This window comes from Vanessa atalanta, chromosome 11 (assembly GCF_905147765.1).
Source record: "Vanessa atalanta chromosome 11, ilVanAtal1.2, whole genome shotgun sequence".
In the NCBI taxonomy this organism is placed as follows: Eukaryota; Metazoa; Arthropoda; class Insecta; order Lepidoptera; family Nymphalidae; genus Vanessa; species Vanessa atalanta.
The window spans coordinates 11,044,665-11,069,517 of NC_061881.1; the positions used below are offsets into that span (position 1 = coordinate 11,044,665).

The following is a 24,853-nucleotide window of genomic DNA, read 5'->3' on the forward strand; positions in this document are numbered from 1 at the left end:
AGCTTACAGATAAATGCCTGTCGAGTTGATTGATATACTGGGTTCGATGACCACTATGGCGATTGTAAATAATAAAAAGAGAATAATTATTCTTTGTATTGTTATGTAAGCTTCTTCTTTAAGATAGATATTTAATATACTAACTAGACCCGCGGCGTTTCTCGTGTAGCATTTAGTTTGTGACATAAATCATTATTTGTCTCGACTATGACGCAAATCAGTCATCTTGCTAAGTTATTATTTTTAATAATAATGTATATTAAAATTATTCGAAAGCAGCTATAATCTAAAGTATTGGATACTACTATATTATACTTCTAATCGAGAATATTGGAATATTGGACAAAAGTTGGATCCAATGTCATTATATCCGTATTTATTAGAGGTTATTCATTATTATTAAATTATATTTGACATAACTTAATAAAAGGGTACATTCAAAGAAGAAAAATATTTCCATATAAAACAAAATTGCATACATAAATTCTTAGGTAAACACGAGCTGATATACATATTCTACATTAAATAAATTAAGTACATAATATATTATACAAAGATTTCCTTAAAATGTAACCTTGTCGTTTTATTTGATCTATTTCATGATTGTGGTTGCGAACCTTTGAAAATTACCACGAAAATACTCGTTTTCTCGTATGTATCGTATGTCTCCTATGAGTTTACGAATTTATACAACTATTTCATTTATATTTAAATGTTTAAATGTTTCATTACGTGTATAAGCTTCGTATTTTGTATTATTATGTACCGTAATACGGTTTGTTGCTTTGTTGTTGAGTAAATATAGCTCCGTACGAGTTTTGATGTAGAACATTGTATTGAAATATTCAAAAGCGTTCGACTGGATCCGAGTTCACGAGAACGTTTGATAAATATTTTAAGGATTTTAAAGTAGAACCACTGTGGGCGTTATGAAAGTAAAATTTTTAGGTAAAGCAGAACTAGTTATGTTCATAATAATGATATTATATAATATGCTAAGCGTTAATGCGAATATAAGCGGTACTGGTTTTGGTAAAAATTATACGAAAAATGGATTTTCATATGGATCGACATGTTTCCGAAATTTATGAAGAAAAAAAACTAAACCCTAAACTACCGCTGGTCAAAGGCTTCCTCACTCTTGAGAAGGTTATAACTTAATTCACCACACTGCTCCATTACGGGTTGATGAATTCACAAATGAGAAAAAATCATCAGAACACATGAATAGGTGGTAGTTTCTCATGAAAAATAAGAATCGAAAAGCAGTTAAGTTGTAAAATACTATTGTCTGGATTAAAGTCACCTCCGACTTTTTTACAATTAATAATGAAGTAGGTATTAATTTTTAACACGACTTCGCATTCTCAAGTTATAAAATTAAAAATAAATTTAATTTAATTTCATACGCATAATTCGTAATAGATGTATTTATAATAATGTAGGTTTTATATATATATTGAAGGTGTCACAGCTGCCCGTAATAAGTTTTTTTTTTCCATAAAAATAAATTACCATATATCTACTTAAATTTAATTCAACATATGTAAATAATCCATACTTATAGTGTTTAAATTAAAGTTTATAAGTTTTATTAACATTAAGGCCTTAACTATGGATAAACAAAAATTAAAAATATCTTTTGTACTGACCGGGTGAAACGATGGCAAAAATAGCAGCCAGCAATAAATGAATCACAATTCCGATCTGTGCCAAAAAAATGAATCAGCCCTTCTATCACCAGGAGGCAATAAGGCGAGGTGTTATACTTTTAATGAAGGTTTTTCTACTGGTCCCAATGTCCAAGTGTTTCAACTGCGAACTTCAGTTTATAAGTAATTACTGCGCAAATCGTGATATTGTTAAATGGCAGCTAAAATTATGGCAGCGTTTTTTCATTTATTCGTCTAGATTCTTTTCAAACGAAGGCGTTAGTACCTAACATTCATTTCAAGTCAAATAATATTTTCGGTCATATTTTGTAAGTAGTTTCACATATATATTTTTTTATGGCATTGGTTGGCGGTCGACCATATGGGCTACCTGATGATAAGTGGTCACCACCGCCCATAGACTAAGGCGCTGTAAGAAATACTAACCATTCCTTAAATAACCTATGCGCCACCAACCTTGGGAACTAAGATGTTATGTCCCTTGTGCCTGTGATTACACTGGCTCACTCACCCGACTAACCGGAACACAACAATACAGAGTACTGTTACTTGGCGGTAGAATATATGAGTGGGTGGTACTTACCCAGACGGGCTTGCACAAAGTCCTACCACCAAGTAAAATATAAATGAATTATTTAAAAGTTTCACATGTTTTACTAGTCCAGGATTCGACAAGTTTTGAGATGACTGCGGTTCGATCGACGGGGGCGTTGAATGAACAATTACGATTTAACAGAGTCCACCAAGCGCTCGTATATTCTATCTATTTTTTTATTTGTAATAGGTTGTAACAAAATAGACCACCAGGTGGATTACCAAAGTGTAATAGTCGCTTTAAGATATATTAACCGTTTCTTATAAAGCATATGCACTCATTACTTGGGGAACTAAGAATTAATGTCCATATTGTGCCTGGAATAACAAAGGCTCACTCGTTTAAGCCACAACACATCCATACACAAAAGCACCTATTGCCCATATCACGTGACGAACGTTTCCAGTAGTGGCTTGCAGTCAGCGAAGTCTTTTCATGTCGTCGACGCGTCTAAGTCATGATGATAGTAGCCACAGACTTTTCAAAAACCGTTGAACACTCTCAACAAATAAATTTACTCAATATATACCTTATATTTTAAGTATTAATTCATTTTTCAGCACGCTAAACAGTGTAAATGGAACTACTCAAGAGTTCAAGTTTCATGAAGTTCGCTACTAACAATTCTATTAAATTCGTTGACACAAACTTTCAGATGAATCGTTCCAATGGTACCCAAGTACTACTCCGGCGCTTGGAACTCGGTCTCGCCGGGAATTTCTCTTGCGAAGTAACGGCTGACTCCCCATCCTTCGCGACGCAGATAGCTACGAAGTTCATCGATGTTATAGGTAAGAATTGCACTAACTTATAATTGGCCTCTTTTGGAATTTTCATATATTCAACTCTTTGCACAACGTACATCCCTATATAATAATTTATTGTTAGGAAACTCTCGAAATCATTTGAATGACAGTTTAAAAAAGTTTTATTATAACCGTTATATTCTTGTAGAATTATTTCAAACTGAATTAAATAAAAATCTTATATCATCGCTTATTGAACAACTAGCTCAGTCGATCCTAAGGATGCTCCACAACACTAAAGTTTTACTAATAAAACTATTAGGTGCCACTGGTAACCATGTTTATTCAAAAAATTCCTAAATGCTATATGCAAACAATTAACGAATCTTGCCATCGCGATTCAGAATTATCTACAATTTGACATAACGCCATCTAGTATTTATAAGATGAAATATATATGTACATTAATTACGTATACACTAATTGAATATCCATATTGTATTACCAGTTCTGAAAGAATCAACTCAGAGCTGTAAAGATGTAAAATATTAATTTATTTAACTTAAATCTTATCGATGTATCGATCTTATCTGATGTATCGATGTTAAGTTAAAAAAAAAAATATTTGGATATTTATCCCCTATTTTTTTTTTTATTGTATACTCATACACATTGGCACTGTAAAAATGTATAAACCATCCCTTACATAAAAGCGCCACCAACCTTGGGAGTTAAGAGGTTATTAAGAGTTTGAGGCCCGTTGTGCCTGTAGTTACAATGACTCAATCATCCGTCCAACTGGAATTCAACATGTATATTAATTATTGACGTTCCACGTAAAAATATCTGATGAGCGTTTGATGCCTACTTAGGCGGTCTCTCAAAGTCCTGCCAAACACAAAGCTTGTAAGAGTGTCGAAAAACATTTTATAACAAATATTCTCGCATTCACTTCAAAAACAGGTTAGACGTGAAGCAAATTCATATATCTAGACAGTTATTTACAATCTTGTCTCCATGTCATACGCTTCTCACAAATAACACTAACAATTCTCATTAAAAAGAGAGCCTTTGTCCTACTTTACTAAGACACATGACAATAGAAATGTTGTCTGAAAATAAAATTAAGATCACATATGATTTTCAAGTGAAACTTGAGAAATTTTATATGTACTTCATTGTTCTTTGAGCGAAGCCCAGTGGTTAGAACTTGTAGATTTTAATCGAAGACTGCAGGTTCAAGCCCGGTCACCTACTAAAGGTTCTTGTGCTTAATTATTGTTTGACATCTCGTCTTGATGGAGAAAGATAACATCTAAGAATATATCATACTGAAAAATATTGCAAAAAAAACAAAAATTAGTAACACAGTTAAAGATAATAAAAATTTGCAATTTAGAAATGCGAAACAAAGGATACAAAAATAAGGATTACTTGAAAATAAGTATACTTTATTAAAACTGAGTTGAACGATCCAAGTTATATTAAAACAATCAATAATGTAAGTACTTTATTTTCTAAATAAAGTTAACATGAAGTAAATACAGTGTTTACAACAATAGCTTAATGAAATGAAGTTAACAATGAAACAAAAGAATAACTTAAAATTTAAATAACAAAATACCTAAAACTAAGACGTTTAATTACTCCAATGATAAATCGAAATTCGATTAAACGCAGTGAGTTGTTGATGAAGTTTAATTATTTGAGACAAAAACAATCTTAAATAATTAAAAGAAAACAAAAATGAGGGCTAGAAATAAACTCCAAATTAAAAATTACGGGTATAAAATTTTATATAAAAATGTTATGTTCACTTACAGTCTTCCTAAATCCGATACTTTTGAGGCTAGCCAAAAAGCGTTAACTTTTCAAATTTGTTCATAAATAACTTTTGTTATTTTTAAAGTAAGGCCTACTGTCCACATAGCGTCACTCTTACGCAAACTATTGTCATTGGCGCTGGTTGTATTCTTGTTTGTTGTATGCAAATAAATGATGATCTGTCCATCGTAGCCGACGTTGCATATGGGCAGTGGAAAACAGCCTTCAAGCAGCCTGAGTGATTATGTCATTACCCCAGCGTATTCCAAGACGTATGAATGTAATTTTCTTTTTGAAATGGCTATATAGTCAACAATGAAATTACTTCTTGGTAGGGTTGTGTGCAAGCCCGACTGGGAAGGTACCGCCCAATCATCATAATTATATTCTACCGCCAAGCATTATTGTGTAACTAAAGGCACAAGGGACGTTTGTGGCGCATTGGTGATGTAAGAAATGGTTATTTAAAATTCTTCCAGTGCTAATTTCTATGAGCGGTGCTCATTACAAAACTTACTTACCAAAGGCTTGCCCGACCGCCTACCTATATCATGAAAATATATATGCAAATGAATGTTCTTTCAAATCATCGCTTGACACTTTCAGTACATTTGTAGCTTGTATTGTTCTCGTCAGCTGCCGTGGACATTGACCCTTAATTTTATCAATAGTTCAGCTGAACTATGGCAGTTCAGGTAGCTCAAATTTCGATTTAAATGCTCGTTTGACCGGACAAAAAGTTATAGGATTTTGCTTTATCATTTACAGTTGAAATAAAGCTAATCAATTTATTGAGGCAGCCATTTCAGGCCGTTTTTCATTTTATCGTGAGCAAATTGATGCGGAATTGGTCCCGATATTATTTCCTTTCATATATTCAATTTATATTGGCAACGTTGTTTGGATATTTTATTCGCTTCTTGTTATTGTATTATGTTAGGGAATGACGATTTGTTTTTGTGTTTTAGCATATTTTTTTTCGGTAACAGGAAAATAAGCACTTATGTTTTTCTTTTTATTTTCGAATGAACTATTTTATTGTTTCGAGAAAACGATGTTTGCACAGATATTTATTACGATGTAATTTTTTGTCTTAATATTTTTCTTTTTTGTTTTATTTCCTCAATGTCGTTTTCACTGAAGCTGACGGAATCACCATAAAACCTCTCTCTTCAAGAGAAAAGGTCTTAGAGGGACATTTCTTACACACATACACACACACATCAGCCCGCATTCGTCCACTGCTGGACATAGGCCTCTCCAAATGCACGCCACTGTGGTCTTTCTTCGGCAACTCGCATCCAGCTCCTGCCAGCCGTCTTGCGCAAATCGTCACTCCACCGAGCCTGAGGACGTCCTACACTACGTTTGCCGAGACGCGGTCTCCACTCTAGAACACGTTTTCCCCAACGGTTATCGGTTCTACGACAAATATGGCCAGCCCACTGCCACTTCAGCTTACTAATCCGGTGGGCTATGTCGATGACCTTGGTTCTCTGACGGATCACCTCATTTCTGATGCGATCCCTCAGAGATACTCCGAGCATAGCCCTTTCCATAGCACGCTGAGCGACTTTAACCCGGTGGACCAGCTTTGTCGTGAGTGTCCACGTTTCGGCTCCGTATGTCATGACGGGTAGGACGCACTGGTTGAAGACTTTCGTCTTAAGGCACTGTGGGATCGACGATGTGAAGATTCGTCGTAACTTCCCAAATGCTGCCCAACCTAGCTGAATTCTTCTATTCAACTCATCCTCAAAGTTGTTTCTACCTAATCGCAATGTCTGCCCGAGGTAGACATATTTTTGAACAACTTCGAGGACGGTACCGTGTATCGCAATCGGTTCCGGTAGAACATGTTCATTGAACATGACCTTGGTTTTATCCAAGTTCATCCGTAGGCCGATGCGCATAGAAGAATCAGCCAGCTCATTCAGCATCTGTTGTAGGTCCTGCAGCGTTTCTGCCATGATGACGATGTCGTCTGCGAATCTCAAGTGAGAGATGTACTCGCCATTGATGTTGATGCCACGCCCTTTCCAGTTCAGCGTCTTGAACATGTCCTCCATTGCATTAGTGAACAATTTGGGGGAAATAACGTCCCCTTGTCTCACTCCTCGATGCAATGGTATGGGATTCGTTTGCCGACTCTGTACTTGGACGGACATGGTGGCGGCCTTGTAGAGACATCTCATCACTTGGATGTATCGCCAATCAACTTGGCAACGCTGCAGGGACTCCAGAACAGCCCAGATTTCAACCGAGTCAAAGGCCTTCTCATAGTCCACGAATGCGAGACACAGGGGCCGATTATACTCATGGGACTTCTGTATAATCTGCCGCACTGTGTGGATGTGGTCTATGGTGCCGTATCCGCTCCGAAATCCGGCCTGTTCCGGGGGTTGGAATTCGTCGAATCTTCGCGCAAGACGGTTCGTGATCACTCTTGAAAACAGCTTATAGATGTGGCTCATTAGGGATATGGGTCGATAGTTCTTCAGCAGGGTCTTGTCTCCCTTTTTGAAGAACAGGACGACCACACACCTACTCCACGCCTCCGGAGTTCTCCCTTCGAAGTGGACAGAGTTATAAAGCTTCTGGAGCTCCCTCAGTACGGGTTTACCTCCTGCTTTCAATAGCTCTGTTGTAACGCCGTCCTCTCCTGGGGCTTTTCCATTTTTAAGCTGTTTAAGAGCAATCTCGATTTCGCCAATACTGACTTCTGGCAGGTCTTCGGTGAAATGGCGATTTTCATTTCTTATAGTAACTTTATTTTAATGTCAATATAATTAAAACTTAATCAGCTAAACGGGATACGCACATATATATATATTTAATAATGGCGTGAAATCTTATTTAAAAAACAAGCACTGTCATTTTTTATCTGCTTGGTCTAGTCTAATTATTCTCCAACTTCCCAAATACTGGTATTCTATATCTAGATATTTCCTGCATATAAGTAAAAAATGTGGTAAGTTTTATCAACATCTGCTTAAAATATTTCAATACGTAATTATTAAAATAAACTATTCGTCAGACACCATTAAAATATGAAACAGTTTGCACTGAGAGTTACAATCGCGAGGGATTGACGTGAAAGTTCATAATCCTAGAACGGAATAATAGTTCCGTATAAAATACTGATTATGCTGTTGGTAAAATAATCCAATTAGACGTTTAGATTCAGAATTAATATTGCGCGTAAATCGTCTCTTAATTCTGGGTTATATATTTGCGCCGTTTGAAGCTCTAACACTTGGGACCACTAAATAGTGCAATAATATGTCAATATCAACAGCCTCCGCTGGTTAGGGTTACTTCGTATTTCATCGAGAGAATCAAAAATGTGACTCGATGGGACGGGCTGCTCGCATTCTGACCGTGAGATGATAATAACAAAGCTAGATATTTTAAATTTGATTCTTTACTTGACTAATGAACTGTCATAATGATACTCATCATAGAACAATACTTAAAATAAACCAAGGTTATTTGATATATTGACTTTAATTTTTAAAGAAACAGATATTAAAATAGCGTTTTGTTTTTACAGTGATGACAAATTGTGATGAACTGCCGAAACAATCATATTATTCCAAAATATATATGCTTACAACTTCAGACTATGTTACTATACGACTTTTTCATCATAAATACGAATGTATATGGCTCATGAGATAATTATCTTACTAACTACCTACAATACGTGAAGCACTAAGCAATTGTCTGCTACTCTTAGTTGCAGGACTAACGTCGGTAGGCGATCACCGCTATTTTGGCTTGTAGATTTGTACAACAAGCACTTTAACAGTATTGATGTGCTGGATGTTCGTGTAGGTACTTTTAGGCGGTTAGTGCTTCGAGCGCTTAATTCTATGAACTGAATTCATACGAATTCAGCTACATTTGATTTTAAAATTTTCGAGCACTTGAAGTGTTGCTGGTTTGGTGTTATCTGCGCGGTTGTTTTTTATCGATGCTGTTAAGATATTTCTAATATTTTTTTTCTGATTTGTATATTCTGTACACGACTGAAATAGTTACCAGTTTGTGGTTAACAGTACTGGTGTCGCAATTATTACTTATACACTAGTTTAATATTAATATATTATTGTGAAAAATGTTTCTTAACCCAAAGAAAAAGAAAATACAAAATAGCTTGTCAACGTAAGACAGTTTTCTACATATTTTGACGAGTTTGATGCTAAATGAGGTTTTGAAGAATAACACCGCTTATTGTCAATAAATATGTGTTGAATATTATTAAACTTCCATCTAACATAAACTAAATTCTATTATCTATTAAAATATAAAATAATTTATACTTAAAAAGTTCTTGATTTTCGTTATTATTATCAAATTTTTACCTATGTTGAACTAATTTAAAAACACATACATCTGTTTTCTCAATTAAAAAACACAGCGTTCGAAAATCAAAATTATAGTAGATATAAGCACAGCAACAGCGTTCATATCCGTTCACAGTTTCATAGTATGTTTTAGTAATAGATCTTCGTTCTGTTCTCTTATTTTGTTGTCGTCACAAGATTTAGTGTCATTCTATACAGTATTGACCCACAATAAATCGTTCGTAGCCGTGCAGTAACTGGCGGTGGATTTGAGTTCAGCCATTGTTATATTCTGATTTATAGCATGTTGCATACGACATTGTGCGTAAAGATGCAGTTAATGTTTTATATTCAAGCACGGTAGCAATACTGAAATCGATTCGTGAAATTTTCAAATTCAAGCCCGTAGACTAAGTCTTATAGCTTATTTCCAATAGTCGATGAGAAATGCAATTAAGGAGCATTTTCATTTTTAAAATCCATTCAATAAAGAACATAATTTTAATTGATCGAAACGTCGCTGCAATCTGAGTTTTATTGAAACGCAAAAGGGTTGACGTTTCATTGAAAGTTACTTCACCTAATCGCTAACTGTTTAAGCTACCTGCTACCTGTATTGTCTGCGAAAAGTCTCCGCATGTTATGTATCAAACAAGTTATTTCTGATCAATATCTCAATCCTCGCTGTGAGCAATGCAGGGGGCATTTATAAGCGTAGTGACGGAAGATAATCGCATTAAAAACGACTAGTAGCGTTATTGAACGCAACTCGAGGCTTGTTCATAAATTAATGTTTTCAATTCAAAAATTCCTCTATTACTTAAAATAAATTAAGGCAATATATAATAGAGTTCATAACTATGCAAAATGTAACCAATTGCAAGCAGAGCATTAATGGGTGCCATTCGTTATGACATTCTAAGCATTGTGAAGCGACTCCTTTGTATCATATTGGAAAATATTCTCAATTTGTATTCCAGTGAGCGGCTGAAATCGAATCCCAATTCAAAGAGAACAAACAATGTGTTTCTGGGAGCGCTGAATTATTCCACTTGACTTCAAATTTGTTTCGATATACTGCAGTTAGAAATTGTTACTGTACTTGTTTAGCTTTGAAGGTTGCTGCTTATTACAATATTTACAATATCTCTTGTATTTGTAACTCACCAATATTTTAATATAAAAACTTATTTAAACGTTATAACTATATGTGCATAAAACTCGTAACTCTTTCAATTTATACAAAATTTACATCGTGTAATTCAATTCAAAACGAAATACCTATACAATATTATTTACATTTTAAGCGCCTTACCTTTTTAAAAGCAAATTTTTAGTATTGCATGAAAATAGAATTGCTATTTTAAATGAACAGGAACTTACTTCGATTTTAATTTAGAACCTAAAACTACGCTATTACGATAAGTATCAACGCAAGAGAAATGTGCATTTCCAAGCAACAAGATTGAGCTAGTTAGTACTAATAGGGCAATATCTCGTCGGTATTCTGTAGCTTTAACGAATCTAACTGTTGCCTTTAGTTTTGCTTGAGTAATAAGTCTTGTTGATTACGCTGCTATCTAGTAGATAACAAGATTTTCAAAGATGCTTTAAGTACATAATCCTATTTGTTACCTGTGCTTTTATATAACGAACATTTAAATGGCGAACATTATAATAATATTTATTATATAAGAAAATATCTTCAAATTAATTAATTTATTAACAAAATTATATAATATAAATATTATTTATACCCGTAAGAAAGGAGAAGTAAAAATGATGATGAATGACATGAAAATATTTCCTATGAAGATACGAATTTTGATATACAGGTATATTTCTATTTACAAGATATATTCTACAAATTTTAATATTCTCAGTTTATAAAACGAATAATTTTGTTTCTGTACATCTAATGAATAAGGACGAGGATGGAATACAACCAATTTTTATTTTTATCATTTTCAGCGTTACCAACTGCGTTGCCTGTGCTCGTAACTGACAAAGACCACTATCAGCCCGGAGAGACGTTGCGAGCGAACTGCACATCACCTCCGTCGAGACCAGCTACCAATCTCACAATTTATGTGAACGAGGAACCGGTGAGTGCTTAAGGGTACCTAATGTTAATAGTGTCAAAAGGTTTTAAAACATTTTCTTATTATTAACTGGCTGACCGTCCTAGCTTCGCATGGATAGAATAAGGATCTGTGGAAAACATTTTTATCTCAATAAATTTTCTATAAAGCTTCTAGTTGGCGTGATTATTTTCGATATTTTAACCAATTATCGTTATATTTTAGCTAGACCTTCCTCAACCGTATGAAAATCCGTTCAGCAGTTTTGAGTTTATCACGTTCAGGCAGACAGACACGTAGACACAGCGGTTGGTCTTTGTTTTATAATATAAAGTGATTTTAAATTAAATTAATAAAAAAACATTATTGCATCTTTTTTAATAGCGGCTTAAATTTAGTATCATAAAATATATTTTACAACGGAAGTAAGGACGCTGCATAAAATGTTAATAAATATACTTAAATAATAGAGTGAAAATGTAATTTAACATTGACATTATACAAAATATGATAAAAGCTTAGCAGGATATCAATATTACAAGATCATCGCGCCTGGGCTCGTATGGTCGATAAACCAATTATATTCGTTTGAAATTAAACCATATACATTAGACAAATCAAATTGTACTAAATGTAATTGAACTAAACACACACATTTAAAGAAAAGGACTTAGATCTAAAGGACCTAAAGGATCTAAAGAACAGACAAAAACTCCGTCACCAGATGATGAGACAAGTTTTGCGGTACGGAAAACGGAATACGGAAACCCAAAACAAATAAAAAATTTTATCTATTTAAAATATACATTCACAAAAATTACATACATTCAGTAAAAACACAAAAAAGAAAGTAATATCTGATAACCTGAAACATTTTGTACTTGTGACATAAATATAACATTAAATTTTTTTTTTACTAATTTAGAAATTTCTATTTCTGTTAACTATTGTTAAAATAAAATGAATACAAGTTACACAACTAACAATTTGCAGTAGAATTTAACGTTGCAATACCACTATGATATTATTTTTACCCGGCAGACGATGTCCGGTCTGTCTACGAGATCTTAGGTGTAGGTGTATTTGTAGGTCTCGTTTATAAACATAAATGTCAAATAGCTGCCGACTTCGAACAGTCAAAATTCACATTGAGCTACCAAAACATTTGAAACTTCCAAAAATACTTTCATAGTAAACGACTACGTCTAATAAGCTAACAAAGATAAATTTCAAGTCAACTGAATGTTTTGTTTCAGAGATCTCGTGTCGATTGGTATTTTCCTAATATATACATTCCTAAACGGTACATTAATTGACGTGATACGTTGTTAAAAAATGTCATAAATTTTCTACGACAGCTGAATGTTATTTATAATAACGATGTTTTAAACTATACAACGCAAAATATGCTATAATACTGTTCAAATAGGTGAAATATAAACCTTCAACAATATCAATAACAGTGAATTTTAATACCACATTTTTCAATTTATAGCTTGCCCACACTGCTAATGGATAATCCGGTCCTGATCGGTCAAATGGTGTCTGATCTCAAACAGATTCTATATCAAAATGATTTTTTATATTACATAGATATAGCCGAGATGGCCCAGTAGCTAGAACGCGTGCATCTTAACCGATGATTTCGGGTTCAAACCTAGGCAGATACCACTGAAATTTCATGTGCTTAATTTGTGTTTATAATTCATCTCGTGCTCGGCGGTGAAGGAAAACATTGTGAGGAAACCTGCATGTGTCTAATTTCAACGAAATTCTGCCACATGTGTATTCCGCCAACCCGCATTGGAGCAGCGTGGTGGAATATGCTCCAAACCTTCTCCTCAAAGGGAGAGGAGGCCTTTATCCCAGCAGTGGGACATTTACGGGCTGCTAATGAAAGATATCGAACTAGTTTAGTCTCTATAGTTAGTGCCTTTATTAGATTTTTATCTCTAAAGGTATATTTAAAATATTTTACAGAACTTTGCTATCAAGGTTGTATAAGCTTATTTATTGCTTTAAGTAAGCTTCTACAAGCACTATTGTCATTTTGCACAACTATATTAAAGGTAAATGTACGACGGGTTTGAAATTATAATTAGTGTTGCCAAGTTATTTAATAATCTCTTCAGAGTAATACAGTTTTCTATAGCGTAGTTGTAGATGCCGGACTGGCGAAAGGACATTGGCATTTGCACGCCCTCTTATCGATTTATTAAAAAAAAGTCATTTACCGTAATTCGTCACTCCACCTTTCCCTTCTTCTCAAAAATCATCAATCTTACCATTTATCAGTTCTATGGCAGATGTTACCAGCTCTATACGTTAGTTGTCTTTAGAATCACCAAATTTTTTACGCAATTCTTCAGAGAAAGACTAAAAATGATCGTTTCCTGCTAAATCATCAAATACGGAAAATACCAAATTTATAGAGACATCGCCCCTCTCTCTCGTTCGATAATTTCGATATATATATATATATATATATACTTTTTTTTTGTATTTATTTGCGTTACACGGAAGCGAAGGATTCTTTATATTAGCTAATTTGAATAAGAAATAAATGTGTACAATTTTATGCTAATACTGTCGTCCTGGCTGATTTCGTTCACGTCTACTTCAACTAAGTTGGATGTATCTCATTTCCCTCTCTATTTTCTTTATTGCCTCACTTTTGTAATCCAACACGACCAGAAAGACTTTACGTGCGTTTCGAGGCACGGGAGTTTAGACTCATAAATTTCCAGTTTCGGCCTGTTACTGAGAATTTTTCGATAGAAAAACCCCAATAACTTGTTATCGTTCCAACCTGGAGTTTGAACTCCAAACCTCGGGGTCAGTCGAACGAATAGGAAATTAATTCTCAGATACAGAACAAATTCTTGGAATATGAAATATTAAAATCAATGTGCTATTTTATTTAAAAGTTATTAAATATTATCCATAAGGTTATATCATCGTCAAACAATACTGTTTGCATATTCTATCGTGGAACATATTTCTTACCGATATTAAAATACGGAGTCTAAACAAGTTTATAACGGAATTTTCCTGTCTTTAAACTTAATAATATTGTTGTGCGTTACCCAAGTTATAAGGCAAAAAAGCAATACTTAGGTGAGTTTAAAGTAGAATACGTTCCTTATAAAATGATAATTTTCAATAGAAAAAAATACATAAACAGAATACTTTCAACTCAAATTCTAGTACAATTTCAAGGTAATATACGGATAATTTATTTTCTTACGTTCTACAAACAAATTAAAATAAAATAATAAAATTAAAATTAATTTTAAGAGAAACCATTTCTGAAATAATGCCATAGGGATTCTGAAGCGGTGAATAATATGGCTGGGAAATAATATATTATCTACAATTCTGCTGATTAATACTTCTTATTCTAAAGCAATTTTTGCCGGCTTTAAACGAATAATCAAAATTACTTTTGCCTTTAACACTTTTCTTGTTCTATGTTTGTGCTAGTGATTTTTTTATTTAATATTATTAATTTTTTTGTATTTCATAGTATTGTAAATACCTGAAGTAGTGTATCATGGTGTTTCAATCCGTGTATGTTTGATTACTTTGTTTTATGAATGGATGGTATGGTGTAAGTATACAAATAAAAAAAAAAAAAGGAAGTCATTGAAATTATAAAAGAATATATTCGAAATTCATAATTAAAACATAAATGAGCACAATAACATTAGCACGAAACGCAAACATTTCTATACTCTTATTTATATATAATATTTTGATATAATTTATATTAAGTTTATTCAATGACGCATACTCACTAATATTCAATAGTGTACAATCACGGTACGAGTATAACTAAAGATATTCAAATGATAACATTTCTGAAGCATGATTAAAACGACCGAGAACATTTTCCGAAATCGTGTAATATTTTTTTTAAGCTTATTAAATTAATCTTATTGAAAATTAAATTTTTCAGCTATCTTTTGTATCACAATATTATTCATAGTATTTATTCATCGTTCTATTGAGGCAATTTCGCCGCGAGATATGAGAGCTCCTCCATATTAAACTCGAAGAGCAATTATTCAGTTTGGTCCTTAAAACTTCGGCCTAGTTTTATGCTTCTGCGGACTTGGTTTCGATTAAGATGTTATTTGTATTTAAACACTTCAAGCGTTTCCATTTATGAATTTTGGGTTAATTACGCAAATAATATTGTGTGAAATGTAAACTTTATCTAAGTAAATTACATTCCGTTTTTATAAAGTTATAATTGTTATCAAACCGCATTAAATTTATACTACGTATTGTCGTGTTTTAGTTTTAACGATCAGTGAGCCAGTGTAATTGTAGACACATAGACACATCTTAAATCTCATAGTTTGTACATATTCAGTCTTATAGTGCTAGTGCAATAATTTTATATTAAATTTTAATAAATACATAGTCACTACGAATATTCGTTTTCTTCCCCCTCAGTATTGAATGTATGCCGGAAATGGGTCCATCAATAAAGTGTAAGAGATCAAGATTGCACCTGCAACTGTCACTTCGCTAAGAGGATCGTATATCGTTCGGCAAACTTAGTCCTCTGTAGTATATATCACCACAACTAAATATAAGCTATGTTGATTCTGATATAAATGACATAAGATTAATAGCTTGTGTATTGTAAAGAACAATACGAGTATGTTTATATATATATATATATATATATATTTATTTATTATAATAAATATTTGTTATTATTTGTGCGTCAATCACGTGAAGAATTCTGAATGAAACTGACCAACCGTCGTGGAATCGTCCGTATAACACTCGAAAATTGTATTAAAAACATAAATTTCTACGTTAATCATACGTACTTATAAACTCATAGTAAAAATATATTTGTATAACATTCAAATGACGATTTCGTCTTAATATAATATTAACATTAACAAAATCAACAAGTTCAAAAAATCGACGTTTGCTAGAAACGTCGACTATTTAACGAAAACGACTATGTATGTCAAGAAATTCAACCATAACTCCTCAATCAAGATATTAAGACGTATCTTTTCGAGTTTCGTTTTACTTACAACCCTGTTTCAAACATTTCCAGATCAGTGCATCAGAAACCAGCCTGCATCCATCAGACAGCGGTCTACTATATGCGAAAGTCAACGTGGACTTGAAAGTGACTCCTGAACTATTCCCTGGAGGAAGACTGAGGGTGGCCTGTTACGCGACTTTATACGAAGTTTATAATCAATCTGCGAAGCTCGACTTCTTGACTCCAGAAACAGATCCCAGACCCGAGAGAAGTAAGTATCTAACGCCATCGGGATGAGAAGACGGTAAAAATCGCATTATTGAAATATATGTTTAATTCTTGGGTAGCGTTTAATGCAAACCCATCTGGGTACCTTCCCAAACAATAATACTTAGTTTTGTTGAGTTTCGATTTGAAGTGAGTGAGTCATTGTAACAAGTACAAGGCATATAAGTTTTTGGGTCGCAAGGTTGGCGACCTATATAGCTTTAAAAAAATCGTTTGATCATTTTTGTGCATCAAAATTCACTGACACTTGATTGCTGTCGGTTGAAGCTAGCAATTGAGTTCGAATCCTATTCTATAAAATCGATTTTCCACTGATAGTAACTGTAAGACCGTACAATGCCTTAGTTGCATCTCTTTTTATATTCAAAACGGTGATGGTTGACGTATAATTTATTAGAGAACTAACACTGTAGATTGTGATGACTCAAAGGATAGAATACAATATTATAAGTTTATAAGTACATTTAGCAGTTGATGTTCTAATCATTGGTTAATTTATATTGGGACACTTTTATTGGATAAGATAATATAATTGACTGAAACGCCTAGGCAACAATTAGGGTATTCCCCTTTGATATTATGAAGTCTAATGTTTTCTATCTAAAATCTGTTCTATCTGTATCTGTTTTTTTTTAAGAAAAACTGTGATCTGATATTTAAAGTATCCAAAAGAAAAATTGATTTGATATCATTCTATGTGAATAACGGTTTCGTTTTTGTCCATTATCAATCTTTTTAGAATAATTACATTTTTTTACATTACATTAGCAGTCTGTAAATTTCCCACTGCTGGGCTAAGACCTCCTCTCCCTTTGAGGAGCACCAGGAGGACCACGCTGCTCAAATGCGGGTTGGTGGAATACACACGTGGCAGAATTTCGTTGAAATTAGACACATGCAAGTTTCCTCGCGATGTTTTCCTTCACTGCTGAGCACTAGATGAATTATAAACACAAATTAAGCACATGAAAATTCAGTGGTGCCTGACTGGGTTTGAACCCGAAATCGTCGGTTAAGATGCACGCTTTCTATAGATTAATAATAAATACAATTTGTTTCGTATTCTTCATCTACAAATTTATATAATTAAACAATTTTTATTTCTAATTTTCAGTAACTCTTGGTGGTGGTGCATCCATGTGCTTCCTGAACTGGATTCTACTGCTGTTCTTAGTCTTTCTACCGATGCTCGTGAGGGGAGAAGACTACGGTCTTCTAGACGACGAACTAAACAGCCAATTTTCGTATTATGACGAGGGAAGTGACCAAAACGCTCTCATTTCTCTGGTTGGTGGGTAAACGAAAATTTGTAACCATTAGAATATAATATAATGATAAGACAGACGAATTTAGATTATAAATATTAATCTATTTGTTAAATATTGAATCTTAGTTAAGCTGCACATATTATTAATAAGTTACATAATACGTAGTTATTGCGTTATATTATTTATATAATTATTATTATGTAATAAGTATTGCTTTAAAAGTCACCAACCGTTTCGAAAATTAAAAATTTATAAATTGAAAAAAATTATAATTGTTTCTAGCAATTGAATATAAATTAAATACACCGTTAAATAAATGCTTAAAAACAATTTTGATACTATTCATTCTCATCGAGAGATACAGTATAATGTCTGTTACAAAAACAAATGAATAAATTAATACAAATTTAACATCTAAGAATACTGTTATCTTTAAGATAATTAAGCAAGAATAAAAACTGTAATATAATATACGAATAATTATTATACTCACTGACAAAACTTGTTCTTGTAAATAATTCCACAATATATATCTATCTTTATAAATTAATTTGATTAATTATGTACGTACCTTATCTTTTAATTCTGATTATTACGTGGAATGCAATTCTATCCAATGAGACTCACTCGCCGGCAATTCAAATTAATTTATTCAAGGTAAAAGCATTAGGGGCTCCCTGATCGGGAACATTTGCCTGTAATGTTTGAGTATTACATTACAGAACTGGTTCACTGTCAAAAATGTGAAAATTGTCACACAATTTAAGATACTTGTGGATTCGCCTGCAGCCAGTCTTACTTATTTATAAAGTAAAAATTAAACGTTATGTAAGTACAAAGCCAGAAATTATAAGGTATTCAAGATAAAATAAAATTCGTAAAATTTGTTAATCAGATTATTTTGTGTTGATTGCTTCAGAAAGATATTACAATACTTTTTGAACGTAAATAAAAAAAAAAAACAAGTTTTGGAATTTACCACTCTCTATTATATTATAGCCCGTGATGCCGCTAGTCGTACTTGCTTGACGAAACGGAAGTGACCATAAATGAATCAAAAATAGATGTACTAGTGACGTCCAAATCTAATTGGAGCCTGTAAATCTTTCAAATAAAATATCCGTGAGGCACACCATAGCGGCAAGCTCTTGCTTGAAAAATAGCTCTCCTTTAAACTAGATTGTAGATGAATATTGTTTTACAACCTCAAATACTAAGTTGTGAGCAATCAAGTCGTCGCTTTCAAATTTTTTGGGAATTTTTTACCGTATCTGGAACAATGAATATACCTAATCAGTTGATTTTTTCTCAGAATACGTTGTGCAACTATGGCCGGCTACGTGTAATAATAATAAAAGACTATAAAGATAACGATTTCATAAGTAAAAGGAGTCTAAATCAAAGAGTGTTACAGAGTCCTTAAGTGCGCAAGTTTGGCACGTATATTATATTTAACAAATTTTCATGAGGCGTTTAATGTTCATATGAATACTGAAATGTAAGGAATATTTATACATCTATTATTATTATTTTACGACCTCCGTGGTCGAGTAGTGTGTACACCGGTTTTCAAGGGTACGCCACTCCGAGGTCCAGGGTTCGATGGAGTCGATATTTTATATAATTATTATACGTTTAAAAATGTATTCTGATTTGTATTTTTTTTTTGTTGTTTTCTTGATGACTAATATAAGAAATTCGTCATAAGTCACCTCACGCATACTAAGACAAATTGTTTTGTATATTGTTTGAACGTGCTACTAATGCATGTCGATATAATTAAGCGCCCCTCCCACCTCATGCAGTGCGGCGCCTTCTTAAGTGGAAAGAAATGACATTTAAAACTATATATCCAAATACATAGATGTATCCATATGTATAGTACATTAAGAGCCAATGAAAATAATGTGAGTTTATTGAAGATTTTTTAAATAGTACATAATTCTAATATTTTCATAAAGGTTGAAATTGTTATTGTAATTGTAGCCGTAATGTATAAAATACTGGCGCGTCTTTGTAAGTTAAAATTTAAGTTAATTCGTTTATATTATTTTGTATGTCAATTTTTGTCACTTTTTTCGAAAAGGTGGTGATTTTAATTGTCAGTGCTCGTTTGTAATTTTTTATATACTAACATTATAAATGTGAAAGTATGTCAATCTGTCTGTTGATCTTTTAAACCACTGAATACAATTTGATGAAATTTAGTACGTTACTTTAAGCTAGTGTCATACAAAATTTCATGAAATTGAACTCCAAGGAAGGACTTTTACTTTTTATGCCTAATACCTGACAACACTTAAAACGCGAGCGAAGCCACACGACAATTAGTATATAATATTTGGGTGTAAGCCGCTATCGTATCCTTCTTGTATTCTCTAAGTTTGGACATTTGCGCCTGTCCTGTGAGCTTCGTTCGCCCTGCGAACTGGTCCATAGTATTAGTTTATTTCGTTTACCATTACATTTTTTGTATTTTTGTCCCAAACCGCCGTCAGTAAGCTGATACTAAAATTGTTCCGAAAATGTTATGAGAGTGGCAATTAATAATTTCGTAAACACATAAGTTTTAATAGATCTAAGTATTCTTGTAAACTCCTTCTTTTTTTTCAACATCATTTGGGAAAATGTTAAACTAAATCTGCTTCGTCAAAAAGGCACTGGATTATTCATAATGATGTTTCGCCTACGTTGATGTTCAATATATTTAATTTATTTTCGCTCACTATAACAGCGAAACCGTGTCTAAAGTAAATAAGTATGGGTGAACTTAGAATAGATAATTTATGAATAACGAAATGAATATTTATGTATGAATTGGAATCATCGACTTAAAGCAAAAATATCCACTAATAATTTAAAATTGAAGTTTCACTTCTCGCTCATGGGTCTGACTTTTGAGTCCGCTTACAGTTGATTTTTTAACGATCACTTGAATATTGTCTCTGCGTATTATTAAAATGGGTGATAATAAAAATTTAAGTCTATACCAAAAACTATTATTATTATTTGAAATTTGTATTAAACTTTATTTGAAATTAAGAATGAATTTTGGTAAATATTGGATTTAGGTAAAATCTTCTTGTTTACAAATGTATGCAAAAATTCAGACCGTCATTAATTTCAGTATAAGTAAATAAGGTTATATTTGTTTACAAGCAATCTGCTCATATTTAATATATTATATAATATACAAAGCTATTATTTTAACATCGAAACATTCCCAGTAGCACAAACAAACATGTATACTTCACACAGTCAAAGGCTCGAGTGGTGATATTTTCATAATATTTTTATATTCAAGCGCTGGAGCGATGAGACATAATGCTCGACAAATACTTGGGCTTTGTGCAAGCCTATCTTGGAAGGTACCCACTCATCAGATATTCTATCGCTAGACAGCAATACTATTGTGTCCCGTTTTGGAGCAATTGTTTTTAGTTTCCCAGGAATTGAGTGAAGATTATTCAGAAAAATATGAACACTTATGATACCTTTGTAATATAGACTTTTTAAATATTATTTGAATGTATTTCTGGAGATCAATTAGTATACAATATAACTAAACCAAGTGTATGTTTGGTAAAAATGATATTTGATATAATTCAACAGTGTTGTTAAGATTAATTTAATAATAGGAGGTATATAGTTGTGTCTGTATATCACCGGAGCCACCACCTCAATGTCTGCGAATCTACAACAGCGCAACTTTTAAGGCATTTTCTTCACAACCACTCATTGCAACCAGTTTTCGCCGGTGGTTTATCCGGCGTTTATATTTTTTTCCGACTTGAGGCTTCCTTCTTGACCTGGAGGCTTCCAGGTGTTGCAAATGTCCATGGACGGGGGTAGTCACTTTGCAAGCATTCTGTTCGTTTCCCACCTATGTCATAAAAAAAAAACGTGAAAGAGAAAATTAACTATGACGGTACTTTTATCAAACATTCATCGTACAAAAATCCTCAAAGCCGATCCCAAAATTATATTGATCAACATTTGTCATTTTTCAAACATTTGTTTTTCACACTTACAAATTATTATTAATTTAATGATCGGTCAGGAAGGCATCAATATTATTTCCATACCTAAACAACAAAACCTTTTTATATTGGCGTAGCGTTACCTTTCAAGCTCTCCTGATAGAGGATTTTAAGTGCGATGACGTGTTCTGAAACAGTGTAAGACTAGATATTTTTGTTTATTAATCAATAAAGAGGCGGACAAGCAAAGGTGCCAGCCACCTGAGTTAGTTGTCTACCCAAAAACATTGTCAATGTAAGTAAAATTAACATTAACATCGCCAATGCGCCATCAACCTTGGGAACTAAGATTTTCTGTCCCTCGTGTCTGTAGTATACAACAATATTAAGTATTGCTGTTTGATAGCTGTGAGTGCTTGGTAATTAACTTGGTAATTATCAGTTAATCGACATCTTCTCACCGTAACTATTTAATAACATTAATGCGTTTAATTATTCACGACATAGTTTTTCTCAAGTTTTATAACTTTAACGTTAAATAGTATTTAAGTTTTATGTCATTGACTATATTGTTTTTTTGGTTTAAAATTTTATTATTAAATGTGCAAAAATTGTAAATATTTTATGTAATACACTGATTATTATAAAGTACTTAAAAATGTTTTATTTATTAATCGTCTTCATATATCAAATATGTGGTAAAAGGTATCTGATTATGTCTTTGTATATAGAATATAGATTTTCAAAGCTGAGAACGCGTCGAAAAAATAGTAGTCAACCGTTGGCCACTAAGTACAAACACACTAATAAAATAGTATGACGTGTATCGAGTTTTAAGTTTTGCTATCACATACACTGATATAGTACCGAGGGTGAGTTTGTTGTAGCTCTTTTGAAGTGTGTCACTGGTTGTTTTACTTGGTTACCTTATGTGACTTGTAACTATGTTTGACTCGTGGATCGACCAATAAAATAGTTGTTTTATCATCTCCAAAAAGTTCACCATAGTACGCCAAAGTTAGAAAATAACGATTGTCGTAGCATTGAAATTTGAGAGTCAGGCAATAGAGACTACAACTTTCTATACGCACAAAATTGTGCTCTGTAATGTCTTTTGCACGATTGGTAAGTCTTGAGATTGTCTGCTGCCAAAATATTGTCGTGTAACATACAGCGTTAATCCCTTTTAAAATAGAGGCATAAGAGTGCAGCATAAATTATAAAAGAAACAGCCGTTAAGCCCCTGCCAAAGTCCTGTCTTGCCGAGGAAAAGATTTGGAACTTGTTCATTGACCATTGGGCTGGTCAATACATAAAGGCAGAAATTCGTCCGTTTTATCAGGCTTCCTCACCTTTATTTGACTGTCAAGTCTATAATAAACGAACAAAAATTCGTCATATGGAAACTCATGTATGAAATAAAATTAGACGATAAAAAGTTAGTTATGTAATAATAAAATATACACTTCATAGTCATATGAATCATTGTTTAAATAGGTAGGCAGACTGGCTTACAGGTCATCTGATAGTAATGGTCACAACCGCCTGTAGACATTGAGAGTGCAAGAAATATTGACTATTCCTTACATCGCCAATGCGCCACCAACCCTAGGAATTAAGACCCTTGCACCTACAATTACACTGGTTTACTCATCCTTAAAACTGGAACACGATATTACTAAGTATTTCTATTTGCCAGTAGCATATGTGATGTGACCTAACCTAACCTACCTAGACGGACGGGTTGTACAAAGGTCTAGTACCAAGTAAAATTAATTCAATACGAGGTAATAGGTCAGAAACCTATTAAAATATGCGATGGTATGTTGGCAGTTAGCATTGAAACGCCGTAATTATTTTATATAAATGATTGATAAACTAGCTGCCAGTAATTGATCGTCTATACGCTTAGAATATTTTTCCTCGATTTACTTAAATACTTTTAATTCGCTCGACGACATTCCTTAAATAAGTTGACATAAGTTTGTCATGATGTGATTGAAAATAGAACGTATTTATTCGTAGTGTATATATATATTGCGAGTCTCGACTACTTTGTTAGTAAAAGGCTAGCATATGAGTCTGCAAATCTTGAGGTCCAGGGTTCGAACCCCATCTCAGCCAAGTAAAAAGGGTTTTCAGTCGATGAATTCTTAGTAAATATAATTGCGTTTACACTCCCGAGACTCAATAATGGACTCTAGAGTCAAACTCCACATAAAGCAAGATAGGGTCATGCATCATCTCTCGAATTTATATCAATGTATCTGATATTATAAATTAATTCATAATTGTATTCTTTCTATAATAATTTACTACACATTCCTCTAACCTCACATTACCATTAGGTAGTTGATTCCCTATTGTACTTTCTTATAGTAGCAATAAAACACAAACGAGTTAATTAAACACTATACTTGTTTTATCATTGAAAATAATTTTACTTCAAAAGAATTAGCAAGAATAAATAAAAAATATAAGCTAAGCAACGCGAAACAAATGGTATGAACTAATTGTGGCCCGCGTCCTCGCATAAATGAGAAGATTATAAAAGCAACGCAATTAGGGCGCGCTAGAAAAATCAAATTAAACCTCTAATGAACAAACATAGTCCATGAGTTGGTTCCCTGTAGGGCACACAGAGTAACTTCGTATAGAGAACGAATATAGAAATGAAAATATATATCTTAAGATAGATATCTAGAAGATTACTCTGAATTAACTAACAAAATATAAAGTGTCTCTGAGGAAAGTGTCTCCGCTGACCCACTCTGCCGAAAAACTGGGGAAAAGACGACGGCACTATGCACACCTGCCCTTGCCGCAAGCGTCGCCGGGAGTAGAGAATTCTCTGTACCCCGGGAACCTACAGACCTTAGCTAGAGAGCTTAGAGGCCCACATGGGTGGGCCGAATTACAATAGCATGTGCAAGCGATCCCGTGATGACCCCCAAAGTAACGAAAGAAAGGAGGTCCACTGGTTTTTAGTGGATACTCCGTTACAATTAGCGTCGGGAGTCTCAAATACCAAA

General features: G+C 33.3%; 1 protein-coding gene across 1 annotated transcript in view; it reads left to right on the forward strand.

The window, feature by feature from the left end:
- LOC125067410 overlaps nt 1-17,874 on the forward strand; it is a 125,386-nt gene extending 107,512 nt beyond the window's left edge. Inside the window, exons 3-6 of the mRNA XM_047676006.1 lie at nt 2,924-3,059; nt 11,159-11,292; nt 16,355-16,556; nt 17,688-17,874. Of these exons, the coding sequence (XP_047531962.1) occupies nt 2,924-3,059; nt 11,159-11,292; nt 16,355-16,556; nt 17,688-17,872 (657 nt within the window). The 3' untranslated portion in view covers nt 17,873-17,874. The remainder of the gene's footprint in view (nt 1-2,923; nt 3,060-11,158; nt 11,293-16,354; nt 16,557-17,687) is intronic.
- The last annotated feature ends 6,979 nt before the right edge of the window (nt 17,875-24,853 follow it).